This window comes from Brachionichthys hirsutus, chromosome 12 (assembly GCF_040956055.1).
Source record: "Brachionichthys hirsutus isolate HB-005 chromosome 12, CSIRO-AGI_Bhir_v1, whole genome shotgun sequence".
Taxonomy (NCBI): domain Eukaryota; kingdom Metazoa; phylum Chordata; class Actinopteri; order Lophiiformes; family Brachionichthyidae; genus Brachionichthys; species Brachionichthys hirsutus.
The window spans coordinates 11,465,549-11,488,566 of record NC_090908.1 but is presented as its reverse complement, the minus strand read 5'-3'; the positions used below and the strand labels follow the sequence as shown (position 1 = coordinate 11,488,566).

The following is a 23,018-nucleotide window of genomic DNA, read 5'->3' as shown; positions in this document are numbered from 1 at the left end:
AGCAATGTCAGAATAGCTTTGTTGGCTAGAACGGGGAACTCCTTGGCAACAGATAACCAGAAACTGTCCAAAGGAAGATCAGCAAAGTTGAGCTTTAAACCACCATCTTGTTTCAGTTCAGTGTAGTGATGGGAATTCCAGCTCTTTTAAGAGAGCCGGTTCTTTTGGCTCCCAAGTGGCTCCTCAGATTTTTTTGTTGTTGACAAAATTAATTTAATACCAAATCATGCGCAGTGTAAAATTAGCTACTAATGTAAAAGCATGCAATATATCAAATGTTTATTAAATGTCTTTATTTAAATCCTCTTTGCACTGCTAGCTACAATAAACATATTATATAATATAAAATACAAAACCAAACCAAACACATCTCACAGAGAACAAGGTCAAATCTCTGCATTTAAATCTCAAACAACACATCAAGAAAACATAAATTAAAAAGTGCAAAAGATAAAGCAGCATCAGGTAACAGTTCTACTGTTTTACTGAAGATTGGCATCAAAGGAAACCAAGTGGCTCAGCTTGGAGGGGCTGATCCTGTTTCTCCTTTCTGTTATCATCTGTCCTGCTCTGGAGAAGATTCTCTCTGAGGGGACAGATGTTGCCACGATACAGTCTCAATCTCCGTGTGTAAGACGTGGGTAGACTGAACACCTGGACTCCCACCAGCTCAGTGGGTCTGCACTTCTTTGGATAAGCGGCTCCTCAAGATACGAGCTTACTTTATTTTATTTTGCCTTTGTGTCAACCGCATTAAAATGTGTCCAGATTTCTACGTTTTCTATCGCTCGTTTTCCCGCTTTCACGTTGAACTAGCGGCGCTCACGCCCTCCCCTCCCGCTCTGTCCGCAGGTAACGGCGGACCTGCACCAGGTGCTGAGCTCCTACAACTACACGCTAGACTACAGAGGCTTGGTCACGGTCAAGGGCAAAGGGGAGATGATGACCTATTTTCTCATCAGCGGACCCCCGAGCAGTTAACCCTCATGGACGCCGGGATGGGCGCCTCGACTCTGCCTCTGATACTTCCCTGATCCTGCTGAGGCCGCAAGGGGAATGGATGGGGGGTGGGGGGGGGTTGGACTTACCTTTCGTACGCTCCAGTGCTTACAGAAAGCTTGTCCGTCGGACGTTGAACACACAAACGCACGCCACGGCGTCGTCAGCGTACAATGGACACACACACACACACGCAGGCGCAAAACACAGACGATGTCAGCGAAGAACTTTTTCTAATCTCGGCCGTTTTGTATTTTGACTTCAGAACGCCAAACCTTATCAAATATTTTAAGATTCTATATTTTGTACATTAATATATTAGAGAGCTATCTATAAACACCGACGTGTATTCAGACGTGTGGACGGTACCACCCTGATGTCGGGGGGGATTTCAGACGCCCTCCTGGTCTCAGCTTGGCGCCGCAGCGGGTCGATGCCTCCGAATCCCCCCCCGTTTGCTGATAGGATGGCGTTCCCCGTTCCCAGACGGTACGACCCAATGAATGTTCAAAGAATTCCTACGAGGCCTTTTATATGAACGCCATACTGATGGTCATCCGACGGATGGGGACGGATGAGCCCATGTGGAAATGTACCCTTTGATGTGCAGCCACCCCCCCCCCCCCCCCCCCCCCCCCCCCTCCCTTAGAGCAGTATTGCACGGCACGTTATTTCACAACGATCTTAATTCTGGCAGTTCCACCAATTTTAGTCGTTTTATTTTAGGGGTTAATAACATTTCAGCTGCTTGGCTGCGCCACCGAGTACGATAATCAATAAATGTGCGGAAGGTGTCGAGGTTCTACCAGAGAATAAGGTGGAACGTGGTGACTGTAGACGGGTAACGGTCAGACCGACCTTATCTTAGAGCATCTCTCCAACCCGCTGCTGCCAAACTCTCCGTTTGCCCCTTTGGAACACTGTAAACTTTATCGTTTTTAACAATTGGGGGGAAAATAAAGCAGTTATTGGGACCATTTCTGTATTTATTAGGTGTGAGAGGCATTGCAGAATCTGTTCCACGTGTTTCTACAATGTTGTGGGCGTTCCCGTACGCCACCTAGTGGACAGAGAAAGTGACCGCCGTACACAATCACTCGTCCTGACAGGTCTCGACGTCATAATTCCAGGTTTATGTCTCGCTGTAAACATGAGCCTCGCGCGCCGCTCGTAACTTTACGTCACCCCAGTGGAGTCATTGAACGCGGCGCCGTTTCCCATTTACTTTACTTTACCAAACAACAAACCTCAAATTCTTGTAAAAAAAAAACTACACGCTGCACCCCTTGGTTTCGAACCAAGGACCTTCTGGCCGGGAGTCAAGTGCGCTACCCACTGCACCACCGAGAACGCAGTACAGCGTCGCATAAGGAAAAAGCACAGCTCCAGTGCAACACGCTGTGGTCTGAAATAGCACCTCATCATCCGACAAGTATGACTTTGTTAATGCCTCGAGTTTCCTACCCCGCACTGGGGGGTGGTTGGTATTGCTACCAACCACCGTGTCGGAGGCCCTGGGTTCGAGTCCCGCTGTGGGAGTGGGGTAGAGTGGGGGTAGCAGGGTAGGCCTGGGGCCTTGCCTGGGCGGGGTGAACTGGACCGGTCCACTTCACCCCGCCCAGGCGTGCCCTGGGCCTACCCTGCTACCCCCTCTCTATCCCATTCCCGTGGTGGGATTTGAAGCCGGGGCTCTTTGAACTTTTCAACATTGCTACCAACTATTCCCCCACCCCCGTGCACACACCGACGCACGCACTCATACACTACGGACAATTCGGAGCAATCGATTCCCCTAAATTGCATGTTTTTGGAGGTGGGCGGAAACAGGAGAACCCCGACGCAGACACGATTTGAACCCAGTACCATCCGGCTGTGAGGCCAGCATAAACTCGACCAGCTGATAACCAGCCATTAACAAATTCTCAACACCAATGATGATATCACAGACAATCTGAATGTAAATATACATACTTTAATCTCATGTCCACAAATAATCAACAACAAACCTAACTGCAGACACAAATTGCATTGATCCAAATATAGACATTTTGCCAGCTGAAATATATTACATTTTAAAAAGGTCCAAATATTTTAGATCTCCAGTACTCACACAATACTGCCGTAGTACTCATTCAGTACTGCCCCAGTACTAAAATAGAGTATAAGCTGCCCGTTATGGGCTTTTCTTCTGAGCAGATCAGATCAGCAATACGAAGAAAATGTACATTTATATTTCTATCCATCTGGTTCACGTTTCACATCTAACACTGTAAAAAATAAAACAGCAAATACACTGCAAAAAAAACCCATGTGTTCATTTGGCCTTTGGTTTGCTGACAGGATGTGATGTCACAGATCACACATCCAAGCCTCGTCGTATCAGAAAGTCTTCGAGAGCACCGAGTCGCTCCACCAGCATCACATCCACGTCTGACTCGTCCCCACGAGGGACGCTGCCATTGCACTGACGGAGAGATGCTTTCCGCTTCCTGGGGACCATGGTAACAGGAAGTCCCGCCCCTGAAGTCAACAAACATTTTGAAAAAAGAAGTGTGAAGAACAAGATGATGAAAAGAGAAGTGCTACCTCTATGTAGTAATAATGAATACAACTGCGTAGTTAGAAATAAAATACAAAATAACACGGAGGAGGGACATAAATAAGGAGACTACCGTCGCTTTATCGTGCTCTCAATACATTTCCCAACCCACCTTGCAGTCTCTTCCTTTTCCGGGTGAGTGAAGTCAGGAAAAAGGAGAACCCTCCGTCTTTTCTGCTGTCCAATCAGGAGTAGCGCTCCATTCTTCTCCCGTGGCTCCTCAAACATTGTTTCAAGACTCCTGTGGGGTGAAAAACAAAACACGGTAGAAGACTGGAGATTCAGCGAGATTTGCATTATTCATTTTAAAGATTACCATTACCTGTTGGTTGAGGGGGAATTGTAGTTCTTGTTCGTATAAATCTCCTCCAGACTGAACTCTTTCTTCTTTAACCTGAAAAAATGTTTACTGATGATTTTGGAATATGGTCAATGCGTTTGTAAATGACTGTGTTCATTTCCTCCACACCCACGCGACCTACCTTTTGACCTTTGGCAGTCCCATCGGCGTGAGCAACGTTTCACGCGGTGATGCCCGCCGGATTCGAATCTGTGAGACGCGTTTGGCTCGCTGACATAAAACGGACACAGAGATCCAATCAGTGGAAACTATGAGTAAAAATGACTTGACAATAAAAAATAGGAAACAACAAAAAAAATATCCACCTCTCCATTTGTGCTGAGAAACTCTGGGCCTGCTGTCGATTGGCTCGTGGAAAGCAGAGCAGATAGTCCATTGGCTGAAGATGACGGCGAAGGAAGAGACCGTCGCCGGGGGAGGCGTAGGCAACGGGAGCTGTGATTGGACCGCTGCTTCTGAAGTCGCCGGGTGGGAGAAGCTGGGCTGTTAGAGATATAAATTACTTAAAATGCCCGAATATTTGTCTCGTAATTGCACTTCCGGTTAGATGCTAAACTGCATTTCATTACCCCCCCCCCCCCCAGCCACACCTGGGTGCAGCTCAACAAAAGAGCTCACCTGAGGGTGTCTAATTTCTCTCGCGGCTCAGAATCCCATAAACATTCCTACAAGTTAATTCATCGTCACTTGACGAACAGGAGTTCCTTTTTTTTTTGGCCTTATTACTTTCTCACATCGGTCTTTTTTATGTGACATGAAACAAAGGGACACTCACAGAAAACGAGCGGTATTTAGGATCGGCGTGAGAACAAAACAGAAAAAAGGGATTTGGAGAAAATACAAAAGCTGCTCGAGCTAGCTGCGCCTAGCTACCGCTAGCATATTATATTGCGCGTGAACCGGTTAAGACGTCATAAATCGGGAAATTCATTTTACCTTTTCAAAGCCTTCGGATTCGTTTGGTCTCCTTTAACTCCTCTTATCTCATTTTAAGCGCTTTCGACGCTAGAAAATGCCAAACCTGGCCGTGCGGTCCGGTGCAAGACACACTTCTGACGTCACTAATGCCCGGCGTTAAATAGCGGAAGTCACAATCACAATGATGGAACTTCCGCTGAAAGTTTCAAAATAAAAGTGTTAGTCTAGCGCAGTGTTTCCCAACCTTTTTTGAGCCGCGGCACATTTTTTACATTTACAAAATCCTGCGGCACACCCCCAACCAAAATGACACAAAATGACACTCTAACAGTACATATTAGATTAGATGACCTTTATTATAATATACATATAATTAATAATATAGTTTTTTTTAATGTATTTATACTTAGTGGGAAACCTGGGGCTGTTTCGATGAACACAAAATGAAGACACACACGAAGCTCCACACTGAAAATTAGAATGAGACAATAAATGAGATCATTACCTTATCGCCTCAGAGCGCCGTGCGGAAGCTCTCATCCTGCGGCGTCCTGGTCCATCGTCCGGTAAAGCACAAATCTGCTACGCTTGCAAACGCCGACTCGGACTTATCTCAAGATAAAAATGCAACGCAGCCTCTGGCAGCACTCTGCGAGGAATCAGATAATTGCTTCACACGCCGAGCCAAAGAGAAGCCGCGGCTTTATCGAGGCAGAGGCATCTTCTGTCACATCGGGTTTGCATCACCGTTCCGTTTTCTCACTCCGCCTGGCCGGGATCAGCATAGCGATCATACATGAATCGACTGGGGCGGGCTGAAGACCCGGGGTCCCGACCCATTGAGGTCAAAGCAAAATAAAACCTTCACTACAACGAGGAAACAAAGATGAATAAAAAACAATCATTTAATGAAGCATTTAGACCCACAAATAAGACGAGATCTACAATCTGTGTGACTTTCAGAACATGTGCGAGTTAAAATGAGAAAAAAAAAAAAAAGGTTTGCAAAGCAAGAAATCCTACAAAATATACAGACACGATGTAAACTATAAAAAACAGGCACATGGAGAAAAGCTGTGCTGAAAGGCAATGTACACAACTGGAAGCTGTTCTAGGTAGACCTGTAATCCAGTCCTTCGTTACAGTCTACAGCGGGTAGCAGAGAATAAAACAACAGTTAGGATTACTACCGATAGAATAGTTTTCTGCATTTGGCACAACTCTGACTGAGTTTTCCTCTGGAAGTCTCCTGGAATCACGTTCAGCCAACCGAAGCTCGAGATGACGAAGAGATCCCTCTGGCGTCGACTAAAAAAGGTCGACAAGCGGACGAGTCTCTCAATTAAAACCACAAAACCCTCCTTGGTTAAAAACAAAATCCCCCCCCCCCCCCACAAAGCCTCCTCCGTTTCCACTCGGCTTCATCCGATCCAGCAGAAGACCCCCCCCTCAGGGTTTGTCGTCTGCTCGGCAAAGGCGATTCCGCATCTCGACGACCACGCCCCTCATCATGCCTCCCAGCCGGTCGTGGATCTGGACGAGCTGCTGAGGCGAGCAGCGACTCAGTTCTAATGGCGTCAGCCTGCAGCTCAGGGCCTCCACCCCCGACGCCAGCCCCTCCGGTTGTCCTCGAGACCCCGGCTCTCCCGGCAGGGAGCCGGCGGTCTGATCCCCGGAGCCGCCCTCCGGCTTCCCGTCGGCAGGGGCGAGCTCATCCTCCAGCTCCGTCGCTGCAGAGAACAGGAGCGATACCACAAAGAGAGAGCTAGCTTAGCCTCAAGACTAGAAATGGCCACGCCAGGCGCATTTGGAACTACAGAAGCGTGAAGCCACGGTTTAAAGTCTTCGCACACACCGAGCATCTTGAGCGAGGCCTTGTCCTCGTCCTGGTTCTGAACGCCGGCGGTCTCCTCCAGCTCGGACGTCATCAACTCCGTTTCATCGAAGCTCTTCAGCTCATCTCCGCCTCGTCCTTTCCGCTGCAGCGTCGGATCAAATAAACGTTCATTTCCCACTTCGGGACTCTGACCTGCATTAGCCACCCCCCCCCCCCCCCCCCCCCCAGCGTACCAGCTCAAAGGTTCTAAGGGCCTTCTTGACATTGGAGACCTTTGGCGAGCGAATCGGCAGAGCCTTGACTTCGTTGGGAGTGAGAGCGCTGAGGTCGCCGACCGTTTTAACGTTCCTCGCTCGAACGAGCTGCCCGAACCCCCGAGACCTAGGAGCAGACGCAAGAGTGATGAGAGACCACCACCGCCCCCCCCCAGATCCTTCAAAGACTTTCATTAAAGCTTGCACTCACATGTTGGAGGATATGTGCGGCAGCACCGCTTCGACGGGCGTCGAGCAGCCGACCAACGCAGGGTAGATGCAGTCTCTGGAGACGGGCCGGGACGCCCGGCTCATTTCAGACATCTGAAAACGAGGGTCGCCAAGCTAGCATTAGGACCGATGTAAACTCTGGAGCAACTTTAATCCTCTCGCAGCTAATCCAACGCTTTGAAGAATCGTGTGGCAAAAGGTGACGCGTCCGCAAAGAACTGTAGAAAGAAGCCCCTTTTTTTTTTTTTAAAGTAGACCTCCTATAGTCCATCTAATAGGACTTGGGCTGAAGACCCTAAAGCACCACCGTCACTAAACTGCTCAAGTCGGGAAGCCAACAGAGCGACGTTCCCCTCAGAGGTCCGACCCAGAGCTGCAATGGGAGGAGCCTCCCAATTCTCGGTGCTAATGATCCTGAAGCTGCAGATTGGGAATAGAGTCTCTGTCCACTTATGTAATTCCTCGTGCCAATCGACTAAAGGACTATTCTGTCATTTGTCCACATTGCTTTTGCGTACCAGGCATTTCTTGGAGCTCTTGTAGCCTGGACTGTGTCGATTTCTGGGGCTCAGAACCAGCAGGCCCTTTGTTGGAGTCGTGACGTACTAGAGTAAGTACCAGAGGGGGGGGGAGGGGGGGGGCAATGTTAGATCAGATTTAAAAAAGGTTCAACGTGGATCACAGATACAGCAGCTGAGGACAACACTGGTCTCGTTTATACCTTAGCCTGTGGGATACTGCTAATTTGGGATCTTCTTGGGGAGCTAGTTCTGAGAGCAGGACTGCGGCGATCAATGTCATCTGCAGTCTCCTGCCGTTGGATCGGGTCAGCAAAAGACACGCGCCTGGACTGGAGGGGATAAAATAAATGAGTTGCTTTTCAACCACACGGCTAACATAAGTTCAGATGGTTTACGGTCGAACTTTTATCAAATCGGCACAGATTCACAAAGAGCTTGTAACGTACTTTGAGAAGCGGCGACGAAGCCTCTTCTTCCGGCGGCCTCTTCTGGGCCTTCTTGAGAATGCTGGTTGAAGGGGAGGCTAAAGGAGACCAGGCTCCTTTGGTTCCGCCACCGCTGGGGCTCTGGCCGACATCCGACCCCGCTAAAGCCTCCGGGTCCGTCTCCCTCAGAGGAGAACCTCGCGCAGCGTCTGCGCTCGCCAAACCGGGCAAAGCAGCATCCAAGTTCGCGCAATCTTTCTCTGCGTCGGCGGTCCGAGATTCTTCTCCCCGACGCTCCACAGTCTGAGGTTCGTCGTGGCCCTCTTGTTCAACGGCCTCGCCATCAGCTGCCTCTGCGTGCGGACGTCCTCCTTTCACAACGAAACGCTCTTCCTCTTCCCTTGAAAGATCTTCCTTCGTCCCATCCGGACTCTCCGCCCGGCCCCGCCCGAAAGAGCCCTCCTGATTTTCTTCAACACCATCCCCCGCCGGAACAACTGGATCTTCCTGGCGGCTCGAGTCGTCGTTCTGTTTCGCCGTCGCAATTTCATCAGAGGGGACAGTCGGGGAGGCGTCCGAGCCCGACGTCTCAGAGACCGGCATCGTCTCGGCTGAAGTGGAATGTCCGCGGACAACAGACGCGTCGTCGGGCAACGGCTCGGCCTCTTCGGAAACGGACCCTACCGAGTCGAGCGCGTCGGCAGCGTGCAAGTCCCCGGCGCCGCAGTCCCGCGACGAGGCGTGACCGGCGCTCAAGTCTCGCTCCTCTTCGCGAGGGGACGCAACGAGAGACGCGCTCTCATTTGTGACTTCGGTGTCCATTTTCTCTTCGCCTTCAGCCCCAGCTGGTGAGGTGTCCCGCGGCTCCTCGGTGGTTCCAGTCCTCCGGGGCGAGTCGGCCGGCGCAGTTCCGGATCTCCGTGAACCATCCAAATCTGCCGCTTCGCCTTCGGCGTCCGCCTCCAACACGCTGCCGTTCGTGCGGTCTCGGTTCGATTCGGGCGCGCGGGGACTTTGAGGAGATGCTGGAGATTTCCCCCCTCTCTTTTTTCGCACGGGGGTACTTTCTCCGGGCTCCAATGACTCCGACTCGGAGGGCTCTTCATTAGACGCCAGCGACCGATGGGACGTCGGTCTCTTGCATTTGCTCCTGCCTTGAGAGGACGTCGGAGTTCCTGCGTTACCGAGTGGCTGAGAATGCTCTGGAGTGGAGGGACCACCGGGCTGCGTCTCTTTTACTCGACTACGTCGGGTTCTGCCACCAACTGAAGTCTCGCCCTGACTGACGGCGGGCAATGCCGGCTGGGAGCCGGACCCGCCCGGCCTTCGTGGCGAATCTTTACTTTCACCTTTGCCCTCAGACTCTGCTGCCTCCGGCGTCGTCCTGCTTCTTCTTGATCTACGAGTCGCCTGGCCATCGGTTGAAGCCGCGATCGCTTGGGAGTTCTCCGGAGACGGACTGTCGCTAGCACCTTCGCTCGTCTCGTCATCGACCTTGGATTCCTTCGCGAGCTTGCCCATTGGACCAGATCCATCTTGGGACTCGTGTGGAGAAGAAGTGTCCGCCTGGGAGTCTTTTTCCCGGTGGGTCTTTTCTTGACACCGGCTAGTATGAGGAGACGAGACCATTTGAGAGTCTTCTGTTGGCTTATTATCCTCGTCGGACTGTTCTACAAGCTCCGGACCGCGTGCGGCCGTTTGGCTGGACTCTTCTTTTTCAGCGGAACCCTTTTTCTTTATTTCACTGCCCTCCTTTAACGGTAATTTCCTCGGCCGACCTACCTTACCCTTCGGCCGGCTTTCATAGTCAGACTGCGAGTCTGACTGTAGGTCAGGTTGGCTGGACTCTCTGGTGCTTCTTCTTCCCGGCGCTTGGTTATCAAGAAAGTCTTCTGAACTGCTGTGCAGTTTAATCCTCTTGTGAACCCGACCCCGAGAGTTGGTTTGGTTCGACTCCCTGTCCCTCCTAGCCCTTGTTCGTAACCCACCACCGTCCTCCCCAGCAGCCTGCTTACCGGTACTTCTTGTTTTTGGTCCGCTTTGACCTGAACTTGGAGAATCAGCTTTAGGTTGCTCTGCAGAGTGTCTCCTTTCGTACTTCCCGTGTTTGACTTGTCGTTCTCTAGCGTCCTCTCCTGGCATGAGAGGTCTGATTCTCCGGCGTCCGGAACGTCTGGGCTCACCCGAAGAACTTGGCGTCACAGAGGATTGCGAATCTTCCAAATTCTGCTCGGAGTCCCTTTCCCGGCTCGATGAGTTCAATTCCTCTGAAGATTCCATCGCTGTACCGTCTTTGTCCACTTCAGTCTGGGTGTCTGGGATGACATCCTCATCTTCTGTCGCGTCGCTGGACATTCTCTCCATCAGTCTAACTGGCTCATATTTCTTCTCGACGTCATTTGGCCTCAGAGGGGAATCGGGGGTCTCTTTCACAGAGCGCTCGGACTTTATTCCTCCTGTCGATTGTGACTCCTGAGGCTTGGATTCTGGGAATGTTTGGGAAGCCGGAGAGGAGGCGGTGTTGTTTGTACTCGGGAGCTCTTGGGTATTGGAGGTCCTAATGAGAAGACCTGTGAACTTTGATGCAATGCTGGGGCTGGCGGTTTTTACGTCATTATACTTCTCCAGAGTGATAAAGGACTGACGCCGACTGTTGGGTTTCTGGGACATCCCCGATGTCAAATCTGGAGAAACGGCGATGTTGGAACTTGGGCCTCCTTTTGACTTCATGTCAGTATCTTCTGCTCTATCGTTATTCTTCGTATCGTCCTCCACAGAAACATCCGCCGACTCGAGGTTCATCACTTCCTCGTCCGGGTTTTCTCGCCTATCCTCTACTGCTCCTGGACTGGCCGGGTCTTTGGTCTCTTCTGCTAGAACATCAGCGCCTTCCTCCTTTCGCACGTCTTCCAGAGGAACCTAATATATATATATATATATATATACACACACATAAAAAAAAAAACTACCAAATGCAAGTAACTCAATCCATCTACCCAATATTGATGCATGTACTATTACTGGAAGTGTCTCAGAGTTATTACCTTGGCAGAAGTCTCTTCAGAAACCGTGTTAGCTTGCTCAGTTGGCGGTTTGTCCCTGCAGATAAAAAAAAAAATTGCTATAAGAATCCTTTACTTTTATAAAATAAAATAATAGCGGCGTTTCGCCTGGATTCCGGTTCGCCAGAACTTACAGGGTGTCTTCTTGACTCTGCGTATATTGTGTAAAAACCGTTGTATCCAGAGAGGCGTCCAGGTTGTTGTACATGGCCGGGATATCAACTCTGCACGGGAGAAAACGTCGGCTGTTTTTGCAGACTGCTGAACAGAAAAGTGCTTTTCACAAATACGAAGAGAGCAAAAATCAGACCTTTTCGTTCTTTTCACCTCCTTCTGGTGCTCAGTCAGGACTCGCTCCTTCGTCTCGGGGGGGATGAAGACAAAGTCAATAGAGGCCTCTTCCTCCAAAACCTCTCTGCGAGGAGGCTTGGGAGACCCGAAGTCCAGCTTTGTCTGGCGGAGGAGACGCAAAGGAAACATTAGCCATAACGACGCAAACGAGCTGCTCATCGTTCATAACTCGACTAAACTCACAGATACCTGCTTGGAGGTCTTTAAGGAGCCGTTGTCCTTCGGCTCCGGAGCCTTTCCCAACAGCAAATCCCTCTTTCCCACGGACGAAACAATCATCCCGCTGAGCTTCGTCTCCAACTGGGAACTCTCTGAACTCTAAACATGGAGCAGGCAGAGATAACGATAAGAGCGAGGAGGATGTGAACGGAAAGCGCGGCGCGTTCATGCCGACTCACCGGATACTGCCCGCTGAGCTCATCGGGAACGCCGACGACGTCGAAACCAGGAAGAACGAGCGGCGTCTTCTGTTTCACTTGGCTCAAGATAGGTCTGCGAGAAGGAAAAGGCGTCCGTCAAAACGAGCACGCGGCCCTCTGGCCCAACGCGCGGACGCGTTAAGCGGGACCCCGAAAGATCGCCCACCTAATCTCGTCGGGATAGGCGAGGCCGGCGGAGTTGGCGAAGGTGGCGTTCCAGAACTGGGCGGATGCGGCGCGGAGCTGCTTGTTCTTGTGGAGAAGCAGCACGCAGAGCAGAGGAGAGAGCAGAGCCAGGAGCTCGTCATCGTACGCCAACGCCGAGCGGGTTTGCAGGCCGCCGAGAACGTCTACGAGGAGCTTCTCCAACTGCGGGAGAGAAACCCACAGTCGGTATATAAACGGGCTAAAATACACTCGGAATCCACGCACCCCCGCTCCGACGAAGATCCCACCTTTCCCAGAAGCTGCGAGGAGAACTTCTGATTCTCGCTGTCCGCCAGTTTGGAGAAGAGCGCGACGGGCCGAAGAAGAGACGCCAGCGCTTCTTTGATGGCGTTGGCAAGAGCGAAGTTGGCGAAGAGAGCCGAAAGGATGGAGACCAGGGCGAGTCCCGGTGCCTCGGCGGACCCCTCGGGGTCCTCCAGGTAAACCTGAAGACACCGCACCAGCAGGGTCTGGAAGGTGGACAGATTGCCCAGGACCTTGCTCCTCTTCTTCACCCAGTTCACCGGAGTGTGGGGAGCTGGGAGGAAACGAGGAACGGGGGTCAAAGTGAAGTCTCGAGTCAAGTCTCAAGTCGAACTCTCTTACTCTTCAGCTTCTGCTGAAACTGAGGCGAATACGGCGAGAAGTCGACGCACTCGACCACGACCTGGAGGACGCTGGTGACCACGTGTAACGTCGACGGAACCTGGAGGATCGGGCGGCGCCGAAAAAGAAAAACGAACAAAATGAGACGCTTTCGGGTCGACGCCTCCGGTGGCGGAGAAGAAATCCTTGTTGCCGTGGTTCCCCCCCCCCCCCCCCCGCCTTCCCTCTCCTCACCTTCAAGGCGTCTCTCCCTACGGCCGCCGTCACCTTCGCGCAGAACTCCTCGCAGCAGACGTTCTCCTCCGCCGTGACCACCAGGGCGGAGCAGCGGGCGAACACTCTGTACAGCTTGGACCACGAGGACAGCATGGACTTCTGGGTCGCCTGAGCGAGGGACACGGCGACCGTTGTCAAGGGACACAGATCGTTCGCCTGAGGCCCGGGGTTAAGAATGATGGCAACAGAAAGCTGGACGTACCTGATGAAGCGGCGTTCGCCGCAAGAGGTGCGTGACGGGGAACATCAGCGCCGAGTGCACGGCGCCGAAGTTGTGCTCGAGAGCATCGCCTTGGTTGACTTCATTCGACTATTATATATTTTAAAAAAAAAAGGGGGTTGGGTTAAACGGTGCGACGCGGCGAGCGGCGTTTGACCGGGCAGAACCGTCTCCCTACCCGAGTGATGGTGTCGGTCAGCTGGCCGACCACCACGCTCCACATCCTGAACAGCTGCTCCGCGTCCCGCACGGATGCGGCGCCGCGTCCGATGGCCGCCAGCACCGCCTCCGCAAACGCCAGCGGGGAGGCGGGACCAGACAGGCCGCATCCCACCAGCATCTGGAGGCACTGAAAGAAGCTGCAGAGGGAACGAGGACAAGCACAAAATCACGAGGCGTGCGCGCTAAATAAGCGGGACGCCAGATAAAGAACGGCGTGGACCGACCTCTCGTCCTCCGCGTAGGCGGGCAGCATGCTGCCGTCGTAGAGCAGGAGGAGGAGGAACAACGCCGGCGTCCCCTGAGGAAGCAAAGCGTTCAACAGGCGCGGTCGGCCATCGCCGAAGCGCGTATCGAACGGGTAAAAAAAAGAAAAGCAAAACGCACTCACGTTCAACACGTCCATCTTGCCCACTTGATAAGAGGCGGAGCCAAGGACTCTGTGGGGAAGGCCCTTGACCGTGGCGTTGAACAGGACCTGAAGATTGAACGAGTCGGGTTAATGATCGTGATTCTGTTTTCTTCCTTTCACGGAGGCGATACGAGGACCGGGGGGGGGGGGGGCGGCGCCGGACGTCTCCGGACCGTCTCACCAGGACTTTGTCTGCAGGAAGGTCCTCGGAGACGATGATGTCCTGCAGAGCCTGGAGCATCAGCGTCAGGACGTCACAGCCGTGGCGGTCCTTCTTGCTGCCTGAAAGCGAGATCGGACTCAGGTCGGCGATGCAACACGTTCGTAATCTCTAATAAAAAAAAAAGACCTTCGAAAAGGCGGGGGGGGGGGGGGGGGGGGGCGTGGCTAAATGAAAAAGACATCATCGGGGACAGACACACCCCCTCAGTTTGTTTTTTTTCTCTCTTCACGGCTTTGGAGATGCTCAGACTTAAACTGATGACAGTGGGAGTGGGTCGGGTTGGAGGACAGGATGAAGCGTCTCGCCAGTCCTCTCCGGGGACGCGGGGGCCCCAGACCCAATCGGGCTGATCTGTGCGGCACTGGAAGGCGGGGCCACCGGAACTTTAGGAGCCCGCCGTTGCTTGAGCAGCCGCCACAATAACACAATCCCCCGATGTATGGGCGAACGCGGCGTCCGTTTGTTTCCGAACACTCACCGGACTCGACGGTCACGTTGACGACGCGGACCAGACTCGTCCAGACGGTCGCCAGAAGAGACTCTGCAGCAGCGGGAGACACGGAGCGTCACGGGTCCGCGAGCGTTTAAACGTTCCAGAGACCGATCGGGAGGCGGATGAAAGGGGTCCAGAAACTAAATCGCTTTGTTGATTTCACCTGGATCCGTTTCCTCCGGTATGAAAGACGGAACAAATCCGTTGATGTGGGATCGACTCGGCTAGAAAACATCCCGTCTCGAATACGAACCGCACAGTCGGCCCAAATGCAAGAAAAACCCCGCTAACATCCGCAATCAAGATCCGATCCAGGTGAAATTCGGAGGTGGGATCGAGACCCCCACCCTCCACGATGGTGTCAAATTCCATAAACATCGGTCAATAATCAACAGAGATATTGAACAGAATCTCTTCTGGATCATCACCAAAATGTAATCTCGATCTGCCCGTAACTTCGAGAGTCATGTTGCTAGCGGACGGGTAAACGCCGGCACACGACGCAAACCTCCCACGGCGGCGGCGATCACCTGGAGCGTCTTTCCCGACGCGGACGAATCCGTCTCTGAGGCTGGAGGTGAGCGCAGCGGCGTGTTTGGTGAACGAGGGGGCGCCGGTGAGCAGCGGGTGCTTCAAGGGCTCTAGAAAAGAGAACAACCGTTAGCTCGCGCTAACGGAACGACCCGCGAGGTCGGCCCGGATTCCGTTTCGTCTCACCGAGACTCAGAACCAGTTTGGCCTTCGCCGCCGTGGCGACGACCTCTGATCCCAGGAAGAAGTGCAGCAGCATCTCCAGACCCAGCAGCTGGACGGAGGGGAAGGTGGAGGCGGGGCTCCGGACGCTGGAGTTCAGGCTCAGCCAAGAACTACCGGCGGGGCTGCCGAAGCCCGGCGTTCCTGCGTCAGCGGCGAGAAACGAGAGATCACAGTCCGATCTGGCGGATCGATCGGCGCGCGGAGGAGGCGGGCCTACCGGGTGCAACGGTACCGTTTTGAGTGACAGGTCGAGAGGGCGTGCTAGAGGAGGAGGAGGGCTCTGAACCGATGACGTGCTGGAGCAGAGGAACAGCGACCTGGAGGGAGGAGCAGGATCCATCGAGGCCGACATTCCCAGAAGGAAAACTTCAAACGGAGCCGCTCTGACCTGATCGAAGTTCGCCGACAGGTTGGGCCCCAGTTTGACCACCAGGTTCCACCAGACCTCCACCTTGGTGAGGAGCAGCGCCTCCGTCCTGACGTGGATGGAGACGAGCGGCTGCATCAGGAGCTTCAGGCGTTTGCTGCTGCACAGGATGTCTTGGGGGGGGGGGGGGGTGGGGGGAGGAGTTTGGACGTTAGGCTCGGCCACCATCGCCGCGGGACTTCGGACGCGCGGCTCACCCGGATTGAGGGCGAAGTTCTCGATGAGGCTCTTCCAGGCGATGAAGGCGATCTTCTTGATGGAAGGGGAGGAGCTGCGGAAGCCGAGCTCCTCCAGGTGCAGCAGGGAGTTGATGAAGGAGCCTCCGCGGTGCAGCAGCTGAGCAGGAAATGCGTTTAAATCCGAGGCTTCATGAAAGAATTTACATTTATGGATCGATCAAAGAAGAAGAACTTGTGTTTTTGGCTTTGGAAGCATTCCAGCTCGCATCCAGCTAGCATCCAGCAAGCTTCCAGCACGCATCCAGCTAGCAACCAGCTAGCAACCGGCTAGCAACCAGCTAGCATCCAGCTAGCATCCAGCTAGCAACCAGCAAGCATCCAGCAAGCATCCAGCTCGCAACCAGCTAGAAACCAGCTAGCATCCAGCTAGCATCCAGCTAGCAACCAGCTCGCATCCAGCTCGCATCCAGCTAGCATCCAGCATGTTCATCAACTTTTACCTTCCCCAGCAGTCTGACGAACAACGGCCAAAGTTTCAGGACATTCGACTCTTTCTTGGCCATGAAAAGCTTCTGGAGCTCCGGAATCAGTTTCTGCGAGGACGAAACGGCGCCGCGATATTTAACAACGCCAGACCCGCCGGGTAAACGGAGAACTCCGTGGCGCCGCTGCGAGCCTCACCGTGGACATCAGGGGCTCGATGATGGCGGCCACCTCCGCCTGTTTCTCCATCAGGACAGGCATGCCCAACTCCATGGCCGCCGCGGCCCGGAGACGCACCTTGGACGCCGAGTGCACCACCAGCGGGACGACGACCCTCACCCACCGCACCACGCCGTCGCCCATCTGGTCGGGAACCTGCTCCAACATCCTGGGAGAACGGCGCCGGGTTAGATCTACGACATTCATTCCTCGACGCGGCGCCGTGCGCCCTCCGGATGGGAACGCCACTCTGGTACCTGATGACCACGTTCAGGGCTTCGTGCTCCATCACCACCGACTGGATGTCCTCTCTGCTCCACACGCTCTCCAGCGTTCGCAGTACCGACGCCGCCTGAGAGAAGGAGCACGGATTAAACGCACCCGAGGGCACATTTCAGGCCCCCCCCCCGCCGAAAGACGTTTCCTTTCTATTTAAATCCTCACTTTTTTGGCGACCACCTCCGGAGGGAAGTTCTGCTTGGAGATTACCCACAATGCTCTGGTGCACGTGTTCTTGTCCGTGGACTTCGCCACCAGGTTGCAAAGCGCCGTCAGGATTTCCAAAGCAAAGGTTTCTTCAAAAAGCAAAGAGGAAGAGGAGGATCGGACTTCAGCAGCAAAAAAAAAAAGATCTGCATTATCGATGGCGTTTAGGGGGGGGGGGGGGGGGGTCGTACCAGGCAACCCGGAGACGACGCGGGAATGGTACACGCAAAACCCCAACGCTTGGAGCGCGGCCTGGCTCAGCTCGGGAACGCCGCTGGTCATGTGAGTCTGAACCGGGACGAGACGGGAAAACAAGTCGTCACGAGAGACGAAGAGGCCGCGGCCGGGACTTAAAGATGGCGGACACACTCACCAAGGCGGCTCTCCCCAAACGAGGAAAGTACTTCTCCACGGCAGGGAGCAACTGCCGGCCTTCCTCGCCGCTGAGGCGACTGGGGGTGGGGGGGGGGGGGGGGGGGGGGAGAGGAGACGGGACAACGTCACAACCTCGGACGAACCCCGGGGGGGTCGTCGGACGCTCGAGCGCCGCCGACGTACTTAGCGATGGTGAGGTAGGCGTCCGTCTGCTCGGGCTGTCCGGCGGCGCCGTCCTCCAGGGACTCGAGCAGGAAGGGGAGGCCGGAGCCGTCCGCCGTCGCCATCACTATCGCCTCCCCCAAGGCCTTATGGGAGAAACGGGTCACGGCTTAAACGGTGATGTTACCATGACAACAAATCCAGATATAGGTTTCTCTGAATCCACATTTCATACGTCAAACGGCACCTGGAGTGGAAACAGGTGGACGCACCTCAGTGAGATTTGAGTGCAGCTGCGTTCACCATCCACAGAATCCTGACCTGTGCGCGCGGGGCGGGGCGAAGAGGGCAAAGGTCATAGAGGGTCAAAAGTGTCCGGGTACACCTGTACAGTTTAGCGAACAGAAATCACATTTAGCATCTTCAAAAATGAACGTAATATGAAACGCCTGTCGCAAATACCACGCGTGACCGGTCACAAATCGTGACGTCAGAGACGTGCCCACCCGGAAGGGGTTCACGAAACGCATTTTGACCGTCAGCAAACGAACTCCGGGGGAAACATCCCGGCTAATGTCCATTAGCTTCGGCAGGTTAGCAGCGCTAGCTTGCTGATGCTAGCCGGGGCTGCGCAGCTCCCGACGCCGCCGTGACACTGCCCTCCAACCCCGGTTCAACCGGTCCGCGGTGCGGTGCGCGGGTACGGCTCGCCGTCTCCGACAAACAAACAAACAAACAAACAACGCCGGGAAAAACAAACGTTTACACCGAAACGCGCAGGCACGACAGCACGCACGCACCCACCCACCCACCCACCTCGGACCGCGCTGACGGGCTTCACCCCGGAGTTCAGGAACCGTTAACGGCAACGAGACACCATCCAGACCGGAACAACCGGCTCCACGCTGGACCGATCGAACCCCACGATCAGCTCGGATGGTCAATAATCCGACAGTCCCGGGCTGCGAGCCTATCCTGGTACTGTTATCCCGCGAAACCGCTGGCGCCAAACCGCTACGTCGACGTACAAAGTTACCTTTGACCCTGCGTGCGTCATCGTCAGTCCCCACCCATTTTCACCATATTAGGAACAGGGAGGGATAAATCTTCAATTATTATGTCTAGAAATTACGCTTATTATTATATACAGGTATATATATATATATATATATATATAAAGTTTTTTAGAGTTTTGCTTAAGATGTTAAGTAAATAAATAAAAATATTGAACATGACAGAGGAAATTTAAAAATGGAATAATTAATACTTAATTAAAGTTAATCTTCGTAATCTTAAAAATCTGTCCGTGTGTTTGAGAAAAAATGTCAAGTTAAAATAGATTCTGATATATTTTGTTATTCATTGGCCAGTTGCCGATTGATCTCCTGACCAACGAACAATGCAGCGTGAGAAGATAATAATAATTGCAAATAGCAGGAAGAATATGTTTATTTATTATGAAGTCAGGGCAGCTCATTACAGGTGAACATGTTTATTTTTTCCAGAACATCACAGCTAGCACTATTGATTTGAGCTTAATATTTAGTTAATCAAATGCATATATTACAGTACTTGCGCTACTGCTACATAATGCCATATAATAAACACAAATAAATACAGATACAGGAAGACAGCCGTGTGTTAAATGTCGGGACAGCGTATAGGCAGAGATCCGTTAATGGCAGTGTACTGCAACTTGAAGCCTCCGGCGTTGATGGAAGCATCAGAGATGAACTTCAGTGTCATCACGTTTCCTGTAAAGCAAACCGCACGAGTGAGTCGACAGCAAATTATTTCTTATATGGCATTTTGAGGTCATCTTACCTGTGCTGACGATGACATCAGGTAAATAGCTACCACAGAATCTGTCAAAAAACAAACAAACAAACAAAAAGGCTTCAGTTCAAACGCGTACAGAGGGCAGGACAGTTCTACATCCTGTTTAACTTGCTCTAAAGGGACATTTCACGCAACTTAGTAATTGAAAAAGAAGTGTGAATATGTTTGAGGATACGAAGCTATGTCGTGTTTTAACATTAAAAGATCCTCACTTCCCAACGAGGCCCATGACGTCATCGTAGCTATCGTACACCTCCAGATAATCTGCCGTGCAATCCACGTCGTCCTCCACGTCGAACTCGTGGAAGCGCAGGCAAACCCGCTGGTTCAGGCGCACGCGGATGTGCCAGTAGCAGATCTGCTGGGCCTCGTACTCCCGAGGGAAGCCTGGGGACGTGATGAGCCTCTTCTGATCCGTGAAAATCCCACCGCACTCTTTAGCTGCAGGGGCATCATGGGTGATATGTAAGGACGGTCAGTCGTATCCCACGTTCTGGACAATATGAAAGAGTTATATATTCAAATTGCACCACGTTCTGCCCCATTATTTAACTCTAAACCTCTGATTTGCTGCCAGATGTCCTCTCAGATGGAGGACATCGCGTGGTCGTCCATGTCTCCGATCTGATCTCATCCTGAAACTGATCACTTTTTCCCACCAGGAAACATTTTCTCCAAAGAGTTGGACCAGTTTAATCTGCTTTGACAGAGACTTTACCGGGTTTTTCCAGCAGAGGGCGCAAACAACTTCCTTTTCAGATAGTACTGCAGACAGTCGTTGCATTCAGATATTGTTGGGTTATATTTATTGATTGATTAATGTGATTACTACAATATTGGGTTATGATCTTTGATTATAGTTTCAAACAATCGGACTTCTGCACGACTGCATGTTTTTTTTTAAGCCGTCTTTCAGACACTTTGTTGATGTTATAGCTAGATTGATAAATTCCTATGTCTATCAGGTTTATTCTAATAGTATAATAACTCACAGGGTGGGCCTGAGATTGCGTCTTTCCAACCACGATCGTCCGGAATCGGTCTGTAAAACCTCAGATTTAAAGGTTCAAGCCCCCCCCCAGTAGGACTCATTACTCAGTGAGTCATTAACTTAAAGTACAGAGAGTTCTCCAAGACCTTCACATGTACTAATACTTTAGATTGGCCCTCAGGACAATTACTTAGTGGTTCATGGTGAATTTAGCTCTTTACTATTGCTAAGTTCAACGACTGCGAAGACGACTAAAATGTTTTTGTTTCTCCATTTAATTTACTTTATATGCATAAAACATGTGCTCACACTTTGAGTTGTAGCAGTACACGTCCCATCTCTCGCTTTTGTTCATCCTCACTCCGTAATCGACGACGCCGATCTTCCCCGCGCCGCATTTGCCGCCCAATTTGTTGATGGGGTAGCCGACTCGTCCGTTGTCGTACCATCCGGCTGAGCAAATGTGGAAACCTGAACAAGAGCAAAAAATATTTACTGACCAAGAACTCCTGCGCCCCCTCAAACCCCCCAAGAAAGTCGTGCACATTTTTTTCTTGCCGGCATGTTAGAGCTTTAAATAATGAATGAAGCTGCTGCGCCCTGTGCGTAAATGGCACAGATAGCTCGGACGCACATGCAGGTAATTTATATTTTTGTCATTAGTGATGTATTATTTCACCCACCTTCATCCCATCAGCTGTTAAGTCGAACGATACAAACTGGACAGACCAATCTGAAGACGGAACTCCTCACTAGACCATATTTAACGCCACACTTGAAAATGGCTGACTTTTCTCATATACAGAATAATGGAGTTAGTATTGGGGATTCTCATGATACACCCAGAACACAGGGAAGTGGACACAAACTAAATGCATATGCGCCATGGAATTTAAACTATGCCCTTTTAGAATGGTGTTTTTCCAAGAGTGGGGTTTGGGGACTCGGTATAATTCCATCCAGGAATCACACAGAAACAAAATGTGGGATTATTTTAGTCACAGATTTTTAGAATTAGCTGTAATAAAACTTCTGAAAGCGAAATTATTAACAGATGAGGGAACACATCAAGGGGGGGGGTTGATGGTCTAAAAGCTGGGACAGTTAAGGGGTCCTTTGGATCCACTGTTCAAAGAGGACACTCCTGCCAGATAACAGAGGGAGCTCCTAGAAAGGCTGCTGCTGTGGGGGAAACTCACAGGGAGGAGGATCGTAATCCTACCGTCGGTGGCTGGATTCAGTCTTTCTGCCGAAGTCAGTGATCCACCAGAGACGGTCTTAAAACTGTCTTTTTTTTTTACAATCGTCCTCTGGCTGATAAGCCTTTACAACAGCAGGGCACTTGCTGCTTCTCAGTGACCTTTAACCCGTGTAGCTGAAAGCATTCCAGTGGTTTGTGAGATACACATCGCAGCTATTAAGACGAGTTACGATCCATGCAGGAGCTCCACAAGCGCGTCGTGTGCGAGTTTGTGCGTAAAGCCGCTGCCGACCTATCTGACGAGCCGCCTCCAGCTGCGCGCGGGTGGCCAGGCTCCCGCCCTCGTATTTGCAGACGGCTTTGGCCTCCCTGTACGTCAGCTTGTATCTCCCCAGGCGTGATTCCCGATGGTAAACGCCAGCAGCTCGCTCTGTGGGAGAGACAACGCAAAGGAGACGCTGCAGAAAGGTTTATCGCCGAGAGAGCCATAGTCAAAGGCATTGGTTTAAACACTCGTCCAGGCCACGCAACGCACAAACTGACAAGGGAAAGAAGTCGATGTGTTCAACCTGGTGAGTTCTATATGGGTTAATAATGGCTTATACATCTAACACTAAAAGAATAAAGACATACATTGAATATTTTATCCCAACTCGAGTATTGTCTTAAAGTAAAACACCCAGCTGTAAGTCTTGTTAACCTCCTGAAGTAGACTTCTGGAACCTCGACACGATCGGCACCGGCATTCTCCCGAGCGATACAAACGATGACAACAGCAAAGCAAAGAGTTATTTACCCAACCATATTGAATTATGAAAGATCCCGTTCTGGTAGCTCCACGGCTGCGCCTCCTTCAGCAGGAGGCAGAGCGCCGGCAGGAGAGCGAGGATGTGCATCGTGCAGCCGCCCGTCCAGGTCTGAGTTCTGGCCCCCGCCGGGTCCTGCCTTTTATAAAGGGAGGGCTGGCTGCTGCTTGCCAACGCGGGGCTTACTCAACCACAAACGGTTTAAACGGTGATCCAACCTCGTCGTTCTGTTTAATGAGGGGTTGGGAACTTCACGGCAGCGTCGGCAACAAGTCCCTTCAAATTAAATGACGCGCTTGTCCAAATTCCAACGAGTTTTAGCAAACTTTTCGTGCTTTTTCTTTGGGTTTAGCCGCTAGAGTGTCCTCGAGCATAGTCGTGTGCTTATTTCCTCTGCCTTTATTTTTTCTTTTAAAAATAAAACAAGTCTTCGGTCTTCTCCTCATTCTCCCTTTCCACTC

The 23,018-nt window shown here is 51.9% G+C and overlaps 3 protein-coding genes and 1 long non-coding RNA gene across 4 annotated transcripts in view; 1 reads left to right on the top strand and 3 right to left on the bottom strand.

The window, feature by feature from the left end:
• The window catches only part of adcy5 (adenylate cyclase 5), a 33,531-nt gene extending 32,550 nt beyond the window's left edge, over nt 1–981 (top strand). Inside the window, 1 exon segment of the mRNA XM_068746736.1 lies at nt 853–981. Within this exon segment, the coding sequence (XP_068602837.1) occupies nt 853–981 (129 nt within the window).
• Nucleotides 982–2,986: 2,005 nt separating this feature from the next.
• Nucleotides 2,987–4,014, bottom strand: LOC137902673 (uncharacterized). Its single transcript, XR_011105739.1, has 3 exons — nt 3,921–4,014; nt 3,711–3,839; nt 2,987–3,519 (listed from the first exon to the last, which is right to left on the bottom strand). It is a non-coding gene; the product is annotated as an uncharacterized lncRNA (long non-coding RNA).
• Nucleotides 4,015–6,280: 2,266 nt separating this feature from the next.
• On the bottom strand, nt 6,281–18,250 carry rif1 (replication timing regulatory factor 1). Its single transcript, XM_068746607.1, has 35 exons — nt 18,227–18,250; nt 17,742–17,866; nt 17,557–17,635; nt 17,375–17,471; nt 17,142–17,272; nt 16,955–17,049; nt 16,677–16,866; nt 16,496–16,588; nt 16,014–16,152; nt 15,778–15,929; nt 15,607–15,706; nt 15,351–15,530; nt 15,164–15,274; nt 14,619–14,681; nt 14,099–14,199; nt 13,897–13,983; nt 13,733–13,806; nt 13,465–13,645; nt 13,269–13,376; nt 13,025–13,174; nt 12,791–12,890; nt 12,433–12,722; nt 12,144–12,346; nt 11,957–12,050; nt 11,742–11,876; nt 11,518–11,660; nt 11,342–11,431; nt 11,190–11,244; nt 8,167–11,064; nt 7,921–8,049; nt 7,718–7,804; nt 7,178–7,292; nt 6,948–7,096; nt 6,733–6,856; nt 6,281–6,607 (listed from the first exon to the last, which is right to left on the bottom strand). The coding sequence occupies exons 1-35, from the start codon at nt 18,248–18,250 to the stop codon at nt 6,327–6,329; spliced, it is 7,173 nt and encodes a 2,390-aa protein (XP_068602708.1). The 3' UTR covers nt 6,281–6,326.
• Nucleotides 18,251–19,159: 909 nt separating this feature from the next.
• On the bottom strand, nt 19,160–22,647 carry tnfaip6 (tumor necrosis factor, alpha-induced protein 6). The gene is made up of 6 exons (XM_068746652.1): nt 22,548–22,647; nt 22,044–22,181; nt 20,860–21,021; nt 19,772–20,000; nt 19,545–19,585; nt 19,160–19,474 (listed from the first exon to the last, which is right to left on the bottom strand). The coding sequence occupies exons 1-6, from the start codon at nt 22,645–22,647 to the stop codon at nt 19,362–19,364; spliced, it is 783 nt and encodes a 260-aa protein (XP_068602753.1). The 3' UTR covers nt 19,160–19,361.
• Between the last annotated feature and the right edge of the window lie 371 nt (nt 22,648–23,018).

Coding starts and splice junctions, on each gene's coding strand:
- tnfaip6 (XM_068746652.1), bottom strand. CDS start 22,647: ATGCACATCCTCGCTCTCCTGCCGGCGCTCTGCCTCCTGCTGAAGGAG. Junction 20,001..20,859: donor GTACTGCTACAACTCAAAGT/GTGAGCACATGT, acceptor ATGCCCCTGCAG/CTAAAGAGTGCGGTGGGATT. Junction 19,475..19,544: donor TGATGTCATCGTCAGCACAG/GTAAGATGACCT, acceptor TTTGCTTTACAG/GAAACGTGATGACACTGAAG.
- rif1 (XM_068746607.1), bottom strand. CDS start 18,250: ATGCGTTTCGTGAACCCCTTCCGG. Junction 15,707..15,777: donor TGTCGGCGAACTTCGATCAG/GTCAGAGCGGCT, acceptor TCCTCCCTCCAG/GTCGCTGTTCCTCTGCTCCA. Junction 13,807..13,896: donor GCAAGATGGACGTGTTGAAC/GTGAGTGCGTTT, acceptor TTGCTTCCTCAG/GGGACGCCGGCGTTGTTCCT.